At 40.9% G+C, this 21,263-nt stretch overlaps 1 protein-coding gene across 14 annotated transcripts in view; it reads left to right on the top strand.

The window, feature by feature from the left end:
• The window catches only part of NTRK2 (neurotrophic receptor tyrosine kinase 2), a 369,088-nt gene that overhangs the window by 18,286 nt on the left and 329,539 nt on the right, over positions 1-21,263 (top strand). For all 14 annotated transcript variants that reach the window (XM_037998574.2, XM_037998577.2, XM_037998575.2 and 11 more), the window contains 2 exons: positions 15,301-15,375; positions 15,490-15,561. In XM_037998574.2, coding sequence (XP_037854502.2) covers positions 15,301-15,375; positions 15,490-15,561 — 147 coding nt within the window. The remainder of the gene's footprint in view (positions 1-15,300; positions 15,376-15,489; positions 15,562-21,263) is intronic.

Below are 21,263 nucleotides of genomic sequence, written 5' to 3'. Positions count from 1 at the left end.
TGTATCATCTGACACATATACTGTTGCACTTTTGCAGTAAAAATGCATTGGGCTGATCCTATGAATGTTTCATGGGGCTTCCTTTATATTTATAACAATTAACACTATTAGACATCTGAGAAATTTTGATAGGTACTTGCAAAACTCATCAAAATACCCAACTGATAGACATATGAGATTAGAAGACTTTTTAAAATAGAGTGGAGATGTCTACAGGTGAACAAATTGTGTTAAATAATCAAAAATATAATTCTTGCTTAAGATAAAGAATATAAATCATATCTATTGATGTTTTATTTATTTATGCTTATATAATCAGTATATTCATTATATGTACACAAATGAAAGTGGTTTAGACTCCATGTGTATTTGAAAGTTAACCTTTTAAAAATGAATGGGAATTAAGTATTTGGTGGGATTTTTTTCTTTTTTTTGTGAAGACAGGGTTTTGCCATGTTGCTCAGGACGGTCTTGAACTCCTGGGCTCAAGCGATTCACCTGCCTTTGGCCTCCCAAAGTGCTGGGATTACAGGTGTAAGCCACTGTGCCTGGTTGTGGAACAGGAATTATGGAACCAACATAAAATGTTTAACTCTGATGAGAAAAGTCTTATTTTTGGAGTTGAGTCATTGGCTCTCCTGATAAGCCGAGGTGACTCTCTAGGATTTAACTTCTTGGCTGTCTCATTTGTCTTTCAGGGAATTGCTTTCCCACCAATAAAAAGTGTCTTCTGGAGCTGAAACTCCTGATGCCTTGAGGGTACTATAGAGCCTTTTACTTATCCAATCTACCCTAGAATCCACGTGGTCATTACCATCCTTTGATTGCATTTTGTATCTATACACATAGAGTTCAGAAGGCAATATTCTGTTAGCAAAGTCATCTTTTCCCATGGGTAGCTCAAATTGAGGACAAGAACTAACTTTTATATATGCTTATATTGATTGATTGATTGACTGACTCATGCATTCATTCATTTGGTTACTCAATCAACACATCAGGTTTGAACATGTCTTTGCACCTGGTACATTCCTGGGTCTTGGGTGACAAGACTTAGGCCAGCTCCTACCATTTATGCTTTTTATATGGTCTGTTTCAAGGGCACAAACAGAGCCCCCAGTCAGATGGCCCTACCTTTCTCTCTCCCCAAAACTACAAGGGACCTCATATGCAGGTGCATAGACAGTTCAGCCTACACATCCAAATTCTGTCAACATCACCACAGACATCGACCTTGAACCGTTCCCTTTCCCCTACACTGCTGTGCCTGGTGTGTACATATCCATGACTTGGTGCACCCTCGGGAAGATAGACCCAAGGAAAAGACCTGCTCAGGCCCTAGGAGTGGACTCAGGGTCTTTGAGTTGGGAAATCTGGGATCCTGGGGAAGGGTGAGATCCAGGAAAGAGCATCTGGTTGGCTCTTTGGACTCCTTGCCTCATGCGGAAGCACTTGCTGAAGGAGAACAGAGTGAGGGACTCCAAAGGACCTGGGCCCAGTGCTCGGGGCTAAGGGTACCGTGGACCAGGCTGATCAGCCCTCTGCATTGTGGACCTGGCCTCTGCATCATTGTGGTTTTGTGCTGTGATGATGATGCTCTGGATCAGGGCAAGTGCACGGCCTGTGTCCTGGGAGTGTGCATTGGGGTGGCCAGGATCTCTAGATGGTTCCTACACTTCAGTGTCCCACCCTCTCTTCAGGGGACTTTAAGTATGGGGCTTCATGTTTCCAAGAAGGACAGAGCATGCTGGATTCCTCCCTATCAAGTTCTGTGATATTATCATAGACACAGGCAGATCATAAGCAAAGCATAGATCTGTCCCCAGCAGTCAATGAGAATTGTTAAACATCATTAGCTACCAGCTTCCCCCTTTCTCTCTTCCCCATATGGATTTTATTATTGCCCCCGAAAATTCTGTAATGTTTTAAGAATCAGCTAATTGTGGCTAAATACTATTATTTTTTACTGGGACCCTAGGAGGATCCTAAGATTGTAAAAACTACGCCTGAAAAGTTCCTTTCCTCACGATGTCTTTTTTTCTGAATTGAAAAATTGCTGAATATGTCAGTAGACATGCATAATGGATTGATGGATTAATTTTCCATTTTCTTTGGGAGTTTGTGTAGGGGAGCGATTCCTGTTGTAAGGCAGGATGACTTGGTGGGTTAAGGGCTCCACTAGGAAGTGTGGTCTGCCACTGCTACTTTGGACTAGTAGCTAAAGCTTTCATGTCTCAGTTTCCCCATCTGGAAAAGTGGGCAATAATAGAAAAATAGAAAAGCATTACTGTGAGGTTAAAATGAGCAGATGCATGTAGAATGCTTATAACAGTGCCTGACACACAGTTTGCATTCTGCTGTTAGCTTATATGTGTGTGCATATGTGGAGCTATCTTCAAATATGATTCAGAGGAAACTACTCTGTGAGGTTAGGAGGACTGAAAGCAAAAGACTCTGCCTTGAGCATGATACTGAGTAGGCTGAGGCTAAGAGGACAGATGTAAATGGTGCCGGTTCCCTTACGGCAACCTTTGCATGCCCTTTGGCTTGTCTGTGCATTACTCTCACATGTAGGACCTGGTGCGCTTAGCTGATTGGGACTTTAACCGTTTGTGTGCTGAGCAATCACAAGTCAGATTTCATGACTATTATTCAGGTCATTGTCTTCGTTCTGTGACTTTGGTTTCTTTGATGGTCCTGGTCTATTTTATTCATCAGTTTGTTCACTCACAGTTCTCCTGGACTCTGGGATTGTCAGTCAGTTTGTACTCCATTTTCTCTTTTAACTGTCCTTCTCACTCTTTAGTTGTAAGGCTTTTAAAACATAGACATCTTATCCTTTTTTTAAGAAAAGAATTGTAGTGAAACACATGTGACGTAAAATTTGCCACTTTAACCATTTCTAAGTTCATACTTCAGGGACGCTAGGTACATCCACATGTTGTGTAACCGTCGCCACCACCCATCTCCAGAACTCTTTACATCTGGAATAATTGAAACTCTGCACCCTGTAAACCATGACCTCCCGTAACCTTACCTCCCTCTAGTGCCTGGCAACCACCATTCTACTTTCTGTCTCTATGAATTTGACTGTTCTAGGTACCTCAAAAATGTACATCATTTTGAACAGTAATATATCCCTTGAATGAAAAGCTTTTTTTTTTTTTTTTAAATAAGGTATTTGTTTAGGACTTTCACAGATATTCATGCTTTCTTTTTGCAAAATTACTTATTTATTGTGGCCTTATACAACCATTATGTTTAGAATTTCTTTCTACTAGCATCTTTGCAGTTTAACTCCAAAGAAAGTAATCTCTAGCTTTCTATAAAAATGACTGAAGGTTAACATGAGAAGTGAAATGCTGAAGATAAAATGGGAAGTGTCCCTCAACTTCACTCCCTTTCCTTACTCCCATAGCCTATAAATGTTGGCTGAAAAATTGTGCCAGTATCAAAACAGACTTTCATAGAGATCCTAAAATTTTACCACTGGAATGATTCTCCTTTCTTGACATTATGCCTGATGCTCATTTTTCTCTGTGCCATGCTTGATCTATCCTGACGCTGGAGAAGTATTAGTTCCAAAAATTTTCTTCATATGGAATGATTTGTCCTGACTGGAGGCCAAGAGCTTTCAAAACTGTGTTCTGCTGTGATTCGTGCTGACTTGAATGCTTTTTAGAATTCTTACAGTCCAGGCGAATCATTGGAGATTCTTCTTCAAGAGTCATAAATGGGAAATTTATTGGCCTGAAATAACAGGGAAAGAGGAAAAGACACTTTAAAAAATGATAATTTATTCCAAAAAAAAAATTAGCCAGACGTGGTGACGCACACCTGTGGTCCCAGCTACTCGGGAGGCTGAGGCAGGAGAATGGCGTGCACCTGGGAGGCAGAGCTTGCAGTGAGCCAAGATCACGCCACTGCACTCCAGCCTGGGTGACAGAGCGAGACTCCATCTCAAGAAAAAAAAAAAAGATAATTTATACGTTGGATTGAAGTTTCAAGATTTTACTTTTTAATGAGCATTCACTCTGAAATTTTAAAAAATCATAGATGAAATTACTTACTAATCTATTTCTTGAAAACAACTAGTATAGGGTAATTCTACAGTGTCAGCATATTGTACATAAAGACCATTTAATTTTTATGGAATGAATGTTAAAAATGTCACAGTCAGTTTTTCATCAGTATTTGAATAACTATTTGAATTATAATTATTTTATACAATAAAATTAATAAGGTAAACATAAGAGGGATCAAAGAATTAAAGACAAGAATGCCAACTAACCCTAATGGTTGGCATAGTTGCTGTAACTGAGTGCAACATTTGTCCCCAACTTCCTGGCAGTGAAAAGAGAAACTCATTATTAGGAAGGAGAATGCCTACTAATTCCACAGGAACACAGATTTGTCTGGCACTATATTCCAAAAGGAATTTATTTTGCAGGAACAATAAGTGATGTAATGCACAGCTTTTATGAAAAATCCAGAAGTAACTTTCGTTTTCTTCTTCCTAAGAAAGCCAGTGAAAGTTGGAGGAAGTGACAAGGACATCAATTCTGCAAGGAGGCTAAAGTAGTCCAAGAACTGAATCTCCTCTCCCAGAGCTGTAATTATAACACTGATACAACTCAGGATATTAGACTCCCATTCCCACATGCCCTTTGCTGAACCGGGCTTTGATGGAAACTGGACTGCACATGATTCGAGGTTGTCCCCTTTGACCAGAGCCTGGAAAATTGTATTCTCTGTTGCTGGTTAAGGCCAGATCTGTTCTCTTTGAAAACCACACAAGCAGATGGTGGGGGCTGACATCCTTTTACAAAGACTGAGCAGACTGGTCTGTGTGCTCGTTCAGGTGGAAGCTACCCTATCTGTGTACGAAGATGAGCTGCAGAGGTACCAGCAGAGATGCAGGCTTCCTGGGGGAAGCAGCCCTGTGACTGCCCCAGAACTTAGACAAATGCCTGATTGAAATCCCAGAGTTCCACCCCACAGAGCAGCAGAGAAGGTTTTGGCCTAGGAGCTGTTAGGAGCAGGTGTGACCAGACGGCCTCCCCAGCCATAGGAAAAGCTCCCTTAGGCTCCCGTGGTGCCTCCAACCCTGAGAGAGATGGTCCTCTTGTGAGCCTGCCAGGATGAATTAGCTGCAGAGGTCACCCCAAGTCACTGAATGAGCTGACTTTTGTTTCTGATGGTTTCATAGTGACCGATGTTAGAGTACATCTGCTCCAAATAAAAACTGTGGCTTAAACGGTAACTTTTAAGCCTTTTTTTTTTTTTTTTTTTTTTTTTTTTTTTTTGGAGAGTGGTTCAGTGTCATTTTTGTCCTGGAACTCTTCATGGTTTAATATGGTAAAACAGTGCCTTGGTACCTGTTCAGTTATTGTCTTCCCATTGGCTGTCATGGATTACTGTGACCTAGGAAAGATCTGAGACCTAATGTAAAATATACAATGATATTAATTAAATAAATTGGAAGAAAAAAATTGTCAGAAAAAAACTCACCCCTTGCTTCTCCTGGTAATTGTATTCGCCATTATACCAACTATCAGATTACCTTGGCTATGTCTATACCAGTATTCGTTCATTTTTAACAACAGAGGAAGTTTGCAAAATTTCCAGAACAGGTAAAAGTAACTTAAAGACAATGTTAATTTTTAATTGTAGTTTCTGTGTCATTTTACACACAGTTTCTTTTCTTTTCTTTTTCTTTTCTTTTTCTTTTTTTTTTGAGGCAGACTCTCACTCTGCCTCCCAGGCTGGAATCCAATGGCATGATTTTGTCTCACTGTAACCTCCGCCTCCCAGGTTCAAGGATTCTCCTGCCTCAGCCTCCCGAGTAGCAGGGATGACAGGCATGTGCCACACGCCTGGCTAATTTTGTATTTTTAGTAGAGACAGGGTTTCTCCATGTTGGTCAGGCTGGTCTTGAACTCCTGACCTCAGGTGATTCATCCACCTTGGCCTCCCAAAGTGCTGGGATTACAGGTGTGAGCCACCGCACCCGGACTTTACACACAGTTTCTGTGTGCTACTCTCCTGGTAGCATTTATTTGATGAGGTTCATTTTGGAGATTGCTATGCATGGGAGCTCTACACATCTCTTACTCATGTAGGAGATTAGTTGGAGCATTAAAGTCTCTTACGAACAATAATTAAATCAGGTGTCATAAAATCTTTCCATAGGCCAGTGAAAGATCAGAAGTTGCTCGGGATGGAACCAGTTGGAAATGTGCTCCAAACAACCCCGGGGCAGCACCACTCATGGTTGCCAGGAGGAGATGCTGGTTTGGTTTCATGGACCTTCTGTTTTCTTAAGACAATATGGAAATTCAAAATTTTTAAATGTGAAAATTTTCAATCTTAAATGTTAGTGACCAATACAATTTTTCTGAAAGATTTCTAAAAGCACCGTTGTTGACCAGATCCAGACCACGTGCTTTTGACTGTGACCTCTGGTCGATCATCAGTTGCTAAGATTTACCCATCATGTTACTTGTAGGCTGAGATCCAGTCTTAAACTTGCATGCAAGGCTATGCCAATAAGTCAAATTAAAGTTATCCTTTCCTTATAGAGACCTATATGTTTTATGAAGGAAGAAAATGTTAAGTTTTTTTTTCTCTTGATTTTCTCATCATAAATTGTGGTAGTCTCTGTTGGAAATCACCATATTGGTGGGAACAGATAAGAAAAATGCTATATAAACACTCAGAGAAATACAGAGTGTAATTTTTTTATTTATAATATTTTGAAGATTTTTTTCATATAATTTATGTGCTGAAGAGAACTGAGATGTTATCAATTCAAATTTCCTCCTGCACTAGGGGCCGGGTGACATTAAGCTCACCAGCTAGTTAAAACCAAGCCAGGCCTTGAACCTGGTCTGTTCATTTCAAATAATAATTAGCATTAATTGAAATGCTCATATGCAGACCGGTTTTCTAATTTTCCTGACAACCCCAGGAGGTAGTTACTGTCATTACTGCATTTTGCAGACAAGGAAACTGAGGTGTAGGGACTTGTCTCAGGTCATATAGCCAGTAAGAGGTGAAGCTAGTGCAGTATGTTTAGCCCTCATCCTACACTACCAATTATTTTCCAGGCACTCAAATGTTGCAAATGCCCAGAGTATTTGGGTTGTTCTAATAAGCTGCAGTTTTCAGAGGCTGGCATTGTGTAAGAATCTGAAGAGTTCTTATTTATCTCCTATTGTTGCTCTATGTAGATATAGTACAGCACATCATCCTAAAAAGTATCCCTGTTCTTTTCCATTGACTGTTGTGTTTGGGCCGTGATTATTTGTAAAGGTCCATTGTGCAAAAACTCTAGAAATTATTTATCGTGAAGGTGCTGGATTTACAAGTCCCCTGTCCTAGAGCATCGTACAGTGGCTATGGGCTCAGACTTCAGGGGCAGGTACATCTGGGTTCAAATCCTGTTTTGGCAGCTATGTGACTTCGGGGAAGTGACCTGGCATGGCAAGGACCCAGTTTCCTTTTCTGAAAAATGGGAACAATCATATAACTCTCCTGGTAGCATTGTTTTGTTAGGAAACAGTCCCTGGGTAGCCTTCTGGCTAACACCAGTTAGCACCCCATAAAGAGGGAGTTACTGGTGCTACTTCAAAGCTCATGGCCAAAAAGAAACTGAAAGCTGAAAATGTCACTGCTCAACAGCATGCAGTAGAAGGCTCTTCATATTTAGATTTTGGGCTTGCTCATTTAGCGTTCTTTTTGTTCACATCCTCACAGTTGGGGGGCATACCCCCTCAAGAATAGAGCCACAGACTAAGAGTCCGGTCTTTCGTATCACCTGCACCTGCTCAGGGACTGATTTTCAAAACTCTTTCTCAGCATTTTTGCTGAGAAACTGAAACTGCCTAGCTGTGAACCCAGGGACCAAGGGAATTTTTTTTTTTTTTTTAAGAAAAGGATTATTCTACTACCTATGAAAGAAACCTGAGAGCAGAGAGAATCCTATCAGAGTTGAAATGCAGTAGCTGTAAGCCTGGGAATTTGAGTTCTGTCTACTTTTATCAAATATAATCTATCAATCAATCATCTGTCTATCATCTATGTATCTAGAGATGATAGATAGATTGATAGATATCATCTGGAGATGATTGATTGATTGATTGATGGATTAGATTTGATAAAAATCTATCTATCGACTGGGTGGGGTGGCTCACGCCTGTAATCCCAGCATTTGGGGAGGCCAAGGCAGGTGAATCACGAGGTCAGGTGATCGAGACCATCCTGGCTAACATGGTAAAACCCCGTCTCTACTAAAAATACAAAACAATTAGCTGGGCGTGGTGGTGGGTGCCTGTAGTCGCAGCTACTTGAGAGGCTGAGGCAGGAGAATGGCGTGAACCTGGAAGGTGGAGCTTGCAGTGAGCCGAGATTGCGCCACTGCACTCCAGCCTAGGTGACAGAGTGAGACTCTGTCTCAAAAAAAAAAAAAAAAAAAAAAGGAAATCTATCTATCTATGTGTCTATCTATTGGTCTATCTATAGGGAGGGAGGCTGGGGTAGCAGGAAGTGATTCCATCTTGAAGAGTCACCATTTGAAATATTCACAGCTTCTTCCATTTAGTTTTGATGTGTTGCCAAAGTACAGTTCAGGTAATAAAGTCTAAGCTAAAAGGGAATTTTTCTTTTGAGTAATACCACTATTAAGCTAATGTACATAAAGACAAGATGCATTAGATACTACTCGTTGTTGCTTGAAGGGATTACCTAGAGGAATTATTTGATAGGTTGTTAAAGCAAACATGAAATCTTTTAAAATGTGATGAGGACCCCTTCCAGGAACCTGTAACTCAAAAATATTTCTGTGAATTTTCTCTAAAATTACCTCTTTTATTTTCCAAATAAATAAAAGCTATAAGCTTTTTATAAATAAAGCTATAAGCTTTTTGTTAGGCCAAAGAAGAAGACATTCTTTACCCTCAGAAAAATGTCTTAGTAAAGGTCCTGAATGTCAAATTGAGACTGGAGAAGATTTGGTGACAACATAAAACAAGATGACAAATAGCATGTGCTTTGTTTATGTGCTAATTCTTTATCTGTCCACTTTCGGATCAATCTTCAAAGCTTGAGCTCAATGCCCTTTCTGCTTTTAAGCCTTCACTGCCCTGCCAAATTATTTAAATATATATAAATAAATATATATTTCCAAAAATATTTTGTAGTTCCTTCCACTGTGCCCTCACAGGGCAAGTGCATGTACCTCTGCTTAGGACCTTTTCTTTTTGGCTCATCATATCCTGTGGCAATGTCCACTGTCTCTCCTTAGAGCATCATCTCCTTCAAGATCAAGAATTGCTGGATTTGAAGAGTCTTGGAGGCCATTTCTGGTCTTACATTCCTGACACATTGGGGTTCTGTGGCAAATGAATGCTTGTCTGCTGAGGGCAATTATTATTAATATTTTAGACAAGATCTTGCTCTGTCACCCAGGCTAGAGTGCAATGGTGCCATCATGGCTCACTCTAGCCTTGACTTCCTAGGCTCAAGTGATCCTCCCACCTCAGTCTCCCAAGCAGCTGGGACCACAGGCACCTGCCACCATGCCCAGCTAATTTTTAAATTTTGTGTAGACAGGGTCTTACTATGTGGCCCAAGCTGGTCTCGAACTCCTGGGCTCAAGTGATCCTCCTGCCTTGGCCTCCCAAAGTGCTAGGATTACAGGTATGAGCCACTGTGGCCAGTTGGTTTTTATCACTTAAATAAATAAATAAATAAGTAGTTGGCTTGAATATATTGTGTTCTTATAATCTAAATTAGCTTTTAGATTGGGCAAATTTGGAGTTCAAAATCAGCTTTCCATCCCCCTCTGTCATTGTCTTTCCTTTGTTTGCTTGTTTTGTGCATGAGAAGTGAAGCTATGTCTTATGATGGTGATAAACTCCAGGTGGAGGATCAGTGTACCTGTTTGGGTCCCTAAGTCAGCAGACATTCCTTGAGCATCAGCTCTGTGCTAGGAAACAGAGATCAGTGAGATGAGATGAGGAGCTAGCAATTCAGTTATGGAGTCAGGTAGATTCATAGAAAAATAAAATTGAGGGTACAAAGAGTACCTCCCATTGCTCTAGCTCTTAATTGCAAACTTACAAGTGCAATAACTGCAAAAAATGCTTGCCAATTGATGGAATGAAAGTGTTCTGATTGGAAAAAGCAATTTTGGTGTTGTCTACAAATCACTCAAGAAAGTCTTGGAGGGTCCTGGGATAGATGTAGATGAGTACATTGAGAAGACCCTAACATGTAAGATCCAATCTTTAGGGCAGTAGTTAATGGCCTTGGGATGTTGTAAATGTGCAAAAAACAACAGCAAAAACAGCCCTCATAATATGAGGTCCTCGCAAGAGTCCTGTATATGGACTTGGTAAGGGAAGAAGGCACATTCGGGGCAGAAGAGGATGGTTGAAGGCCACCAATGATTCCTGGCAAATTATTAATAAAGGGTGAGGGCCAGGGACCCTGGGGGACTGAGGAGGTGAGAGAAATTCCCAAGGAGTACACCAAGTTAGACAAAAAAATCCGAATTCACCATGTCACTTGGTTATTATTTAAGGGCCGCTGACTTGCCTAACAGAGCATGCAAGCATCATCTGCAGGCTGGGGGGTGGAGGGAAGCTCAGTTTTCTGAGAAGACCAAAGCTCCGTAGACCTCATGTGAGATTCCTGTGAGGCAAGTGTGGGGACATGGGCTGTGGGGGCGGAAGGGTTGTGCCTGGAAGCCCCTGGGCCTAAGCTTTCTGGAGCAGTGGGCCTAGGTTAGAGGAGTTTGAGGTTGTCATGGAGAGAAAACTCCTGGTTGGGTGTGTGCCACAATTGTGAGCCTTCCCACTGCTCCCTTGAGGGAATGGCACCTTTTTTGGAGACGTGTTTTATTAAGCAGAGCTTGACTCGGTGAAGAACCCACAGTGTCACTGCACTTTAACAGGGGCAGTGGGGAGTGATTTTCTGGGAAAGAGCCTGCTGCTTGCCTGTCGGTGGCCCTGACCTGGCACTTCCTCTCTCCTGCCTAACCCTGTGCCTTTGGGATCAGTTGCCCTGAGGCAGAGAGCAGGAGAGGCCAGGGCTGTGGAGATCCTCCTGGAGGCAGGTGAAAGTCACCAGGAGGGGGCAGCGTAGCACGCACCTTGGGCTTCCGTTTCTGTCCGGAGGCTGTGGGGCAGGGAAAGAAAGCTGTTAGCTGTTTGCTGTTTGGGTGGTCCAGGGAAGCAAGAACTTGAGCTCAGGTGTGTTTGCCCACTGAGTCACTGAGAAGCCCTGGAGTCTGACTTTCCTGCTGTTATTTCCTTTGTATGATTGTTGCAATCTCTGTCTCTCTTTCTTTCCCTCTGTCCCTCCCATCCTTTCTTGCTCTCTCTCTCTCTTTCTTGTCTTTCTTTTTTCTTCATAAATTTTAAAAATTCAAAAAAGTGTAATGACATAATAACTTTATATAATTACATTCAAAAATGATAGTTTAACATTTTTATCTTTTTGATGTAAGTTGTTTCTCTTTTAATAAAATAGTTTAGCAGTTTAATAACATAAATGGTATAAAGAGTTTAAGTTATGTGTGTGTGTGTGTGTGTGTGTGTGTAAAACCCCAGACCATTGTCCTTTCCCAAGGCCACCTTCCTTGGAATCATCTTTCTATACTTTGCATATCTACTTGACTGTGAACACTATGTGGTATTATTTTTTATATATTTTTAAAAGTTCACATAGATTGTTTTATATTACACATACATATCAGTATACAATTCTGCCTATCTTCTTTCTCACTTAGCATGGCAGTGTCTTTCTGCTCAAATATGTAGATCTGATTTAATCTTACATATATATATATATTTAACACACCTTATTTTAAACAATTTCTGTTTCTTTGTGGATGGACACTTGGGTTGCTCCAGCTTTTGACTCTATGACAATAAATGTTGTAATATTCTACTGATCATATTACAGTGACTATTCTTGAGTCCATATGTGAGAACTTCTCTTGTGTGAATACCTGGAATGGAATCGCTGGGTCATGAAGGGTGCTGATTTATAATTTTCCAAGATACAGGCCAAGTGCTTTTCAAAGTAGTTATAACAATTTACACTTCCTCCAACAATTTCAGAGAAATTTCATCACATCTGTAGAAATGTTTTACATTGTCAGGCTTTAAACACTTTGTCAGTCTAGTGGGAGAGGAATAGTATGTCACTGTTATTTTAATTTGCATTTCACGTTTCTTGGGAGATGAGCAACTTTTCATGTTTCTTGGCCACCGAAGTTTCCCCTCTGTGAATGACCTGTTATTCACATTACTGGCTTCTTTTTTAACCCTATGATTTGATTCTTCACTTAGTGGTAGCTAAAGAGAGTTTCTTAGGGGGTAGATTTCTTGAGTAGCTTGTAGCTAGCGTCTATATTGTGTACATGACTACACATAGTAGCTTATGAGGGGGAATTCTTGGGATCTACTACTAGAAGAGCCCTTGCTGAACTTTTAATCCAGCTCTTCTGTTGGCCTTTCCATCTTGGCAAGGAGAAAAATTTATTTATTTATCCAGGGCATTCTTGCCCCCACAGTAAGGGAGTATTCTCTAGTGACCATTTTTCATCACTTCTTTTGATGGTTTTCAGCAAAATTTCCTGTCTGGTCTTAGATTTCGGAATAGTGGTGCTTTGCTTAATTGGCTCATTTTCATCTCATGAATACTGTGAATTTACCATTGACCAAATTTATCCTCATCTCCTTCTTTCTTGGGCACTGGTGACTAGAAAGCATAGAATTAAGCTTGTGTGTGTGTGTTTTTCTTCCTAACAAGTGTATGCATTTCTAAACTGAATTCCTGGCTCCATTGATATCTCTTTATTTTTTATTTATTTTTATTTTTAAATTAAATTATCTTTTTCTTTTTTTTTTTAAAGCCCACATATTTTTGTACAATCCATGGACATCTCTACCCCTGTCTTTTCTCCTCTATGCCTTCCATTTTTGTTTGCTGGTTCGTTGTATTCTATTGAATAAGATCGGGGAGTTGATAAATTAAATGTCTGATGAAAAAGGAAAAGAAAGGGCATAAGTAACAAAAAGTTAAAGATGAGCGCCTTGTGCAGATCATGATAAAGTCCTCATTGAGTTCCAGGCCCTTGTTGTGAGCATGGAAGATGCAAGGATAATCCAGGAAAAGAGTGAGGAAGAACTCTCAGTGACTTCAGGGCAGTGACGGGACCCATGCTTACGCAGCTGGAAGGAGTGGACAGGCTTGCCTGGAAGCCTAGATTGTGACTCCAGAGGAAAACGCGCCCACGTTATCTATCCTTTTTGCTGTCAGTTGCATGAGAAAAAGTATTAACATTCAGGGCTCTTTGGAATGCAGTTCTTATTGTGAGATCATTTAGAAGAGTGAGGTCACTGTGATCTCTATTGAAAATGTTGGTGAAAAATCTTGCAAAAATGTATCTAAAGTATGATAACTCTGAAACACTTGATATTAAAAATTGAGCATTCCTTTCAAGTCTTAAAATGTTTCCTTCTTCTATGGGAGGAGGGAAGGGAACAAAAGCTTCCTGCACATTTATTAAGTGTGCCAGGCCCTGGGTATAAGGGACAACAAATAATTTTTTCAGAAAAAGTCACCATTCTATCTTGGAGGCTAGTTTTTTTTATGTAACAGGGGACAATGTTTGTGGGGATGCTTTTAAAAATATTTATCTTTGGTGTAATTTTGTCTTCTCAGAGAATCTACTTATTTTTATTTTTAAAATTTATTTTCTAAAAAGAGGTGCCCAAACCCTTACCATACAGCTTGTCATCATTTTCCTCCACACAGTGGCTGACCTATAGATGCTATACGTTCCTCCCCATCATTTAATATTTTTTTCATTTTAACTCACATTGTTAACAGCAGGGCTACATATTTGTTTTCAGTGTCTTAATTGGAATATGTTATATATCTTAAATTTTTTCAGGAAGAAAGGGGAGAATTCATCCTGCATAATTTCTTGTAGTGCCTTTGTAACTCCAAGTACAGTTCATCTGTTTCTCCATCTGTCCATCTATCCATCCATCCATCCATCCATCCATACATACATACATACATCCATCCATCCTTTGAGTACCTACCTTGTACTGGGTACTGAGCTAGGTGAGTTATAAAACAGATCTAACTGTCTCAAAGACATTGTGATCTAAGAAAACTGAATAGACAGGTATTTAAATAACTGTAGTACAGGGTAGAGTATAGGAATTCCATGATGATGGTTTTAATAGCTATTTGTTCATATCACTAGGGACTTTACTGATTGCAAATGATAGAAATTAAGATCAATTCAGGTTTGTGACATCTAGCGTCAGAGACAGTTGTATCTAATGGCTCAAGTGGTGTTTTTAGAGTTCTGTCTCTTTAACTCTGCTTCTTTCTGTGGACTGACTTAATTTTTGGATGATCTATTTCCTTGTAGCAGAAAATTTCCCCATGGTAGTCGCAGGCCTGTGCCATCCTTCAGCTATGATCCCAGAGAAAGACAGAGACCCTCTCTTTCCCAGCATTCATTTATTTAATCTCAGGGAAGACTCCTCTTGGTGTAATTGAGGTCATGTGCACATCTCTAAGACACCAGCGTGGCCAAAGGGATGGAGTTTTCTCCATCCACCCCTATATTGGAGGGCTTAGGGGGTGGGGGAGGGAGGAGTGTTCCCATGGAGAACGCGCTAAGGCTGCGTTGGGGTTTGTGAAATGTGGTTCATCGAAGGAAAGATTGATATTGTTACTGACAAAGGCAGAAGGAGGAGATGCTGGGGCAGGAAAATAGAGAAAAGAGGACAGGGTAGGGGAAATGCACTTTAGTATTTTAGGAGGTAAAGGAGGGAGTGGCTGTTTCTCTTGAAATGTGAGGAAATATGTGACTTTTCTTGTGCAGTGATGACAGTTGCATCTCTGTGGCTGTCACCATAACAGTAGAAACACCTTTGAGAGGAATAGATGCAATTCCATGGTATTTTCACCTATGTACACTGGTGATACTCTGAAAGGGAAAGAAAAGTGAAATTGTTGGGTGAAAGATTGATAAAACAGGAGAAATGAAACCCAGTGAACTGGTTATTGACCATGAAACCTGTCAGTCATGGTTTCTGCTCAGTCATGCTCAGTTTTGCTCTCCTGCCATATTTTTAAAAATGGCGAGGTTCGGATGGGTGTGGAGGGAGTGCCTTGGACACCTGGGTGAGGTGGATGGGAGTTCTTCATGGTGCTGCTGCCTACATTCTGAGTCACTGCGATTCACTCTCTGCTTTGTTACAGTTTCATCGCAAATCAGAAAAGGTTAGAAATCATCAACGAAGATGATGTTGAAGCTTACGTGGGACTGAGAAATCTGTGAGTACTCAGGACCAGCACACATTATCTCAGAGATTTTTCCTATTGTCTACTCTGGTCAGGCAGGCATTCACTGGTTCGTTCTAATATGCGTGAAATTATGCGTCTTCACAGGACAATTGTGGATTCTGGATTAAAATTTGTGGCTCATAAAGCATTTCTGAAAAACAGCAACCTGCAGCACATGTAAGTAGAGATTGATTCTTTTGCTTCCTAGGACCTATTTTATTCAACATTTCCCCCCTCTGTTTATTTTCCTTCTTTTCCGACTCGAAACCTCCCTTTTTAAAGTTAGTATAGCTGTGATAATGGCTTAGAAACATTAGCTCTGATTTTGTTTGATTGTTTGAATAGCTTCAGAGGGGTACTTAGAACAGGCTGTTTATTCCCTTTCATGAATTTCTGGGCCAGTTCCATCTTGGACAGAGCAATAGGCTAGCAGCAAGGAGTCTGATATGAAAACTGTGTCCTTGCACAGAGTTCTTGATTTTCTTCCTTGGAATCATGACATGCTCCCTGGAAGACATCAAACCAGTGGAACTGAAAGAAGCTGACTTGGCCTTGGCCTTTATGGGGAAATAAAAATTACTGTTGTTTCCCCCCCCCCCCCGCCACAATAGGATTCTCTTTTGAACCTTCCTTTTCCCAAAGTCGTCTGTCATGAATTGATAAAGGTAGAGAAAAATCAATCATGGGACATGCCAAAGGTACAGAAAATCATTAATAATGGGAACTATTTCCCCAAAGTCTTGTTGATGCTTTGTCCACTGAAGTCAAATGGAAATATGGACAATGGGAACTGTTAGCTTGTTTGTTGCTAAATCCTCTAGATGATGGCATTTAAGTCCATAAGGCGTGGCTTTCCTGAGAGATGTCTTCGTTGAACTAAAGATCACCTAGGTGCAGAATATTTATGCATCTCTGAGCACAGACTCAGAACTCCCATTCCCTGAGTTTTAAGTGGAGCTTCTGCCAGAAGGTTGTTGCCTGCATTCATTGATTCTGTTTTGCTGTACCAAATTCTCTTTGCAATGATACCTTACATATCATTGTCTATCTATGGGACCCTCACCTGGAATATTTCACATGATTTTTTTCTGATAATTGGTAGTGCAGATCTTTTTATTCACATTTCATAGATGAAATAAGAGTGAGGGTTTCCAGCTTCATCCATGTCCCTACAAAGGATATGAACTCATCTGTTTTTATGGCTGCATAGTATTCCATGGTGTATATGTGCCACATTTTCTTAATCCATTCTATCATTGATGGACATTTGGATTGGTTCCAAGTCTCTGCTATTGTGAATAGTGGAAACCATCATTCTGAGCAAACTATTGCAAGGACAGAAAACCAAACACTGCATGTTGTCACTCACAGGCGGGAATTGAACAATGAGAACACTTGGACACAGGGTAGGGAACATCACACACCGGGGCCTGTCGCAGGGTGCGGGGAGGGGAGAGGGATGGCATTAGGAGATATACCTAATGTAAATGATGGGTTAATGGGTGCAGCACACCAACATGGCACATGTATACATATGTAACAAACCTGCACGTTGTGCACATGTACCCTAGAACTTAAAGTATTAAAAAAAAAAAGGTGAGGGAGTTCTAGGACTTGCTCAGATTTACAGATCATAAGTGTCAGAGTTATGACTCCAGGGCCAACCCCTCTCCATGTTCTTACATTAAGAGTACAGGAAATCAAATCTGTATCATCCATATAATTAGAGAATCAGACTTTCTTAGAAGGTTTGTCCTCTTTCTTTTTTTGAGAACAGTTCCCCAACTGATTTCCATGCCAGTTTTAAAAGAAACCATTCTCTTAGAAGCAGATTGCCTGGACACTCTATTGAAATTTGTTGATATTATGGAAAATATTAATTTCATAAAGCCAATATCACAGCTTCATATTTTATAGGTGGCATTAATGATGAAGTCACTTTAAAAATACAGTCTGTAAATTAAGACATAAAACATTCTGCAAAAATGTGATAAAACTCCAGGGAACTTTATTAACACATTTCAATTAAATGATTTTTGGAATCATCTCTGCAGTCTGCACAAATCTTTGCCTGCACAAATCTGATGGCTGCGTAGGCCTTGATAGCATAAACAAGAGAGAAGTTGGAAAGAAGAAAAAGGCAAAATGCTCTAATGCAGTCACTTAGATGTAATTAATGACCTCAGTGGTTAAGTTCTGGTATTTTCATTACAGTTGACCTTAGACCCGAATTACTCAACAACTGCATTTTACTGGCTGTTTTATCACATCACTTCTCCTAATGTTGTGATTTGGACAGCGGGCTCTGGCTAATTACAGTTTTATTAATAGACTTACTTATTACTTCACTTTACTTTGTATATTTTCCTTGTTGCATGTTATTTCTGTGAATATGAAAGCCACCTTGTATATTTGTTCATGTTGATATATGATAGAATGATTTTGGTGGTATTCTTTGTGCAGTATACAGCTTATACAAAGTCAAATATCTGTCCCTTGTTTCCAGAGAAGAATTATTTTAAAATGGGAAGCTAAAGGGACATACATATCTTACACAGTTTTCTTTTTTTCTTTTTCTTTTTTTTTTTTGAGACGGAGTCTTGCTCTGTCACCCGGGCTGGAGTGCAGTGGCCGGATCTCAGCTCACTGCAAGCTCCGCCTCCCGGGTTCACGCCATTCTCCTGCCTCAGCCTCCCGAGTAGCGGGGACTACAGGCGCCCGCCACTGCGCCCGGCTAGTTTTTTGTGTTTTTAGTAGAGACGGGGTTTCACCGTGTTAGCCAGGATGGTCTCGATCTCCTGACCTCGTGATCCGCCCGTCTCGGCCTCCCAAAGTGCTGGGATTACAGGCTTGAGCCACCGCACCCGGCACAGTTTTCTTAAGAAGCAATAGCTGGGATGTCAATCATTGATCAAATTGCAAAAACACTACTAATATTTGTAGCCATTATTGAATAGTAAGACAGAGAGAAATAGGCAAGTATCCGGCAGTTATGAAGAGGTCATCAGATGGCAGTAAGCGTCATATATTCACAGGACAAAAGAGGCTCTTAATCACCAAAATCTGAAATTAAATTAAGTAGTTTGCTTTCGAGAACAGTAGGGAGGAAGGAAGGAATTAAGTCAGGTGTCTGCCTATCCGGATCTTAGACCTAACCTCTGCTTATGATGGAGGACTCTGGGGACCAGCTTGGTTGGTGGTCCCCTGATTTTCCACATGCAAATTGCACTTTTACCTCAAATATCAAGGCAGTGGGGTGCAAGGGAGCTGATAACAAAATATGTATTAAAAGCTGTTTCTCTGTACCCCTGGGATATACTGATGATCTCTCTGAGTTTCCCCAGCAATATAAAAACGCATACAAGATCAGTCCATTTCACTTCGGGTTTTAGGGAAATTTAAACGGGATCCTCTCACTTTCTCCACTTCTCCCCCTACCCTGTCCATATTAGCATCACATGGGGACTGCCCAGAGCCCCACAGAGTGGTCACTGCGGTATTTCTTGATTCCTTTAATTCCTGCCCAGCCCCTAAGAGCCCAGGGACTGTGAGAAAAGCTGGTATTTGTGTTTTCCAGGGACTTTGCAGAGGTGCTAATTAGCTCCCTTGCAAAGCTCTATAATCAAACAGTAAGAGGATTGTTGATTTTTTTCCCTCCCTTCTTCCTCCTTTTTGGCTTTTGGCCCCAATAATAAGTATGATTCATAAGACTCATCTTGTTCTTTGGCCCATAACCCCGCTCTTTGCGGTGCTGCTGGCGGCCCCACGGAGGCAGCAGCTCCGCGGGGCGGCGGTTTTACCAGCAGACAGGGAGACCCTTCACCCTAAACCTGTTTTCTTCGCTGCGTCTCTCCGCCTTTTCCTTGAGGAGGAAAGCAGGTTTTTGGTTTTTGGTTTGTTTGTTTTAGAAAGATTGGGACTTCCGATGAAAGCATTTGTGCCTTAGAAACTGTGGAAAAGATAGGCAGACTGACTTTTCAATGCATTGTAGACCAGTGAAACCCACTCTTTTCTTGTTTGTTTGTTTGTTTTTGCTTTGTTTTAAGAAGGAGTCTTGCCGTTGTTGCCCGGGCTGGAGTGCAATGGCGCCATCTTGGCTCACCTCAATCTCTGCCTCCCGGGTTCCAGCAGTTCTCCTGCCTCAGCCTCCCAAGTAGCTGAGATTACAGGCACCCGGCACCACAGCCGGCGAATTTTTGTGTTTTTCAGAGAGACGGGGTTTCGCCATGTTGGCCAGGCTGGTCTCAAACTCCCAACCTCAGGCGATCCACCAGCCTCAGCTTTCCAAAGTGCTGGGTTTACAGGCGTGAGCCACTGCGCCTGACCGAAACCCATTCTTAATTCACGTTCCAAAAGAAGAGACTTATGTGGGCACATTTTACAACTTCCTGGTGGATTATTTTTTCACGTGGGTGAGCACTTTATACTCAGTGTGAAGCGAGAAGATGCACGCCTAGAAGGAAGGAGGGTACCCTTGTGTAGGTAGGGGTTTGGATGAGTGGCGATCTCAATATAGAATTAAACTGGGAGTGGACACACACATTCATGATTTGTGAGACACCAGAGTGGTAGGTTCTTTCTTATCAACTGACTAGCCTTAGTTCATGCTTTGGCTCCTGGTTGTAACCCCAGGACTGTGTGACTGATCAGACACACCAGGATACTTCAGTGATGACTTCCTTAGGCTGACAGTGAAGAGTAGCCTCAAGTAAGGGGCCAGGATCACTGTCACCCTCAGATGTCATGTTTTTTATTTTTATTTTTTATTTTTTTATTTTTTTTTGAGACGGAGTCTCACTCTGTTGCCCAGGCTGAAGTGAAGTGGCGTAATCTTGGCTCACTGCAAGCTCTGCCTCCTGGGTTCACGCCATTCTCCTGCCTGAGTCTCCTGAGTAGCTGGGAATACAAGCATCCGCCACCACGACCGGCTAATTTTTTGTATTTTTTTAGTAGAGACGGGGTTTCACCGTGTTAGCCAGGATGGTCTGGATCTCCTGACCTCGTGATCTGCCCGCCTCGGCCTCCCAAAGTGCTGGGATTACAGGCGTGAGCCACCACGCCGGGCCAGATCTCATGTTTTGTCCAACTCTCAGCCCAACACTTGCCTTCCTGGGCAGGAAACATACGCTGAAAGACTCATTGGCTTCCTCCGTTTTGTAGAGGTCTTGGCTGTTTCTATGAAAGTTGATGTTTGTTTTACATTCATTTTATTTATTAAACACATCTGTAGGCCCAAGCATCGGACACTCTTTAAATAAATTTAAACAGTAAACAAATTTGCAGAGTGAGTCAGCTGCCAGGGTTATGGCTCTGAATTTCCTACCCCAAAATCTCATGGCACTGATCATTGGAAACTCTTTTATCGAATCAAATTACGTGTTTGGAACATGTCAGTAAATTATTATTTTTTTATCACAAATGTATCTTTTTATTGTCTGGTTGGTCCAAATCTGAAGACATACCGTCTTCAGATGAAATCTGATGTATTCCTTGTTATCTGATTTTTTTTTGTTCTCATCATGGAGGTATTCGGTTATTTAGCTCATATGTAAACAATCACAGTAGTGTTTTTTCATCAATAAAATGTCTTTCATATAAAGACATATTGAATTCAGTTAATATTCAGAGTTTTGTATGCCACATAATTTCAAAATATCCATGATGCTCTTTAGTTTTAAGGCGTCTTTTTTCCCTACTGGGTTTATAGTTTTAAATTTTATTTAATGTTACATATCTTCCTATTAATTGTTCAAAAGATCAGGATTTCTATGAGATATATAACTTGGCTCCAAATCAACATATGAAAAATAAGCTTTTGGGCGAAAAAGACATTAAAAATACACAATATGTTTATGCTACTCCTCCCTGCAAAGAAAAAA

The sequence above is a fragment of the Chlorocebus sabaeus genome, chromosome 12 (genome assembly GCF_047675955.1).
Source record: "Chlorocebus sabaeus isolate Y175 chromosome 12, mChlSab1.0.hap1, whole genome shotgun sequence".
Taxonomy (NCBI): Eukaryota; Metazoa; Chordata; class Mammalia; order Primates; family Cercopithecidae; genus Chlorocebus; species Chlorocebus sabaeus.
Note: the sequence above shows the minus strand (reverse complement) of the source record. Positions and strands in the feature narration are given on the sequence as shown.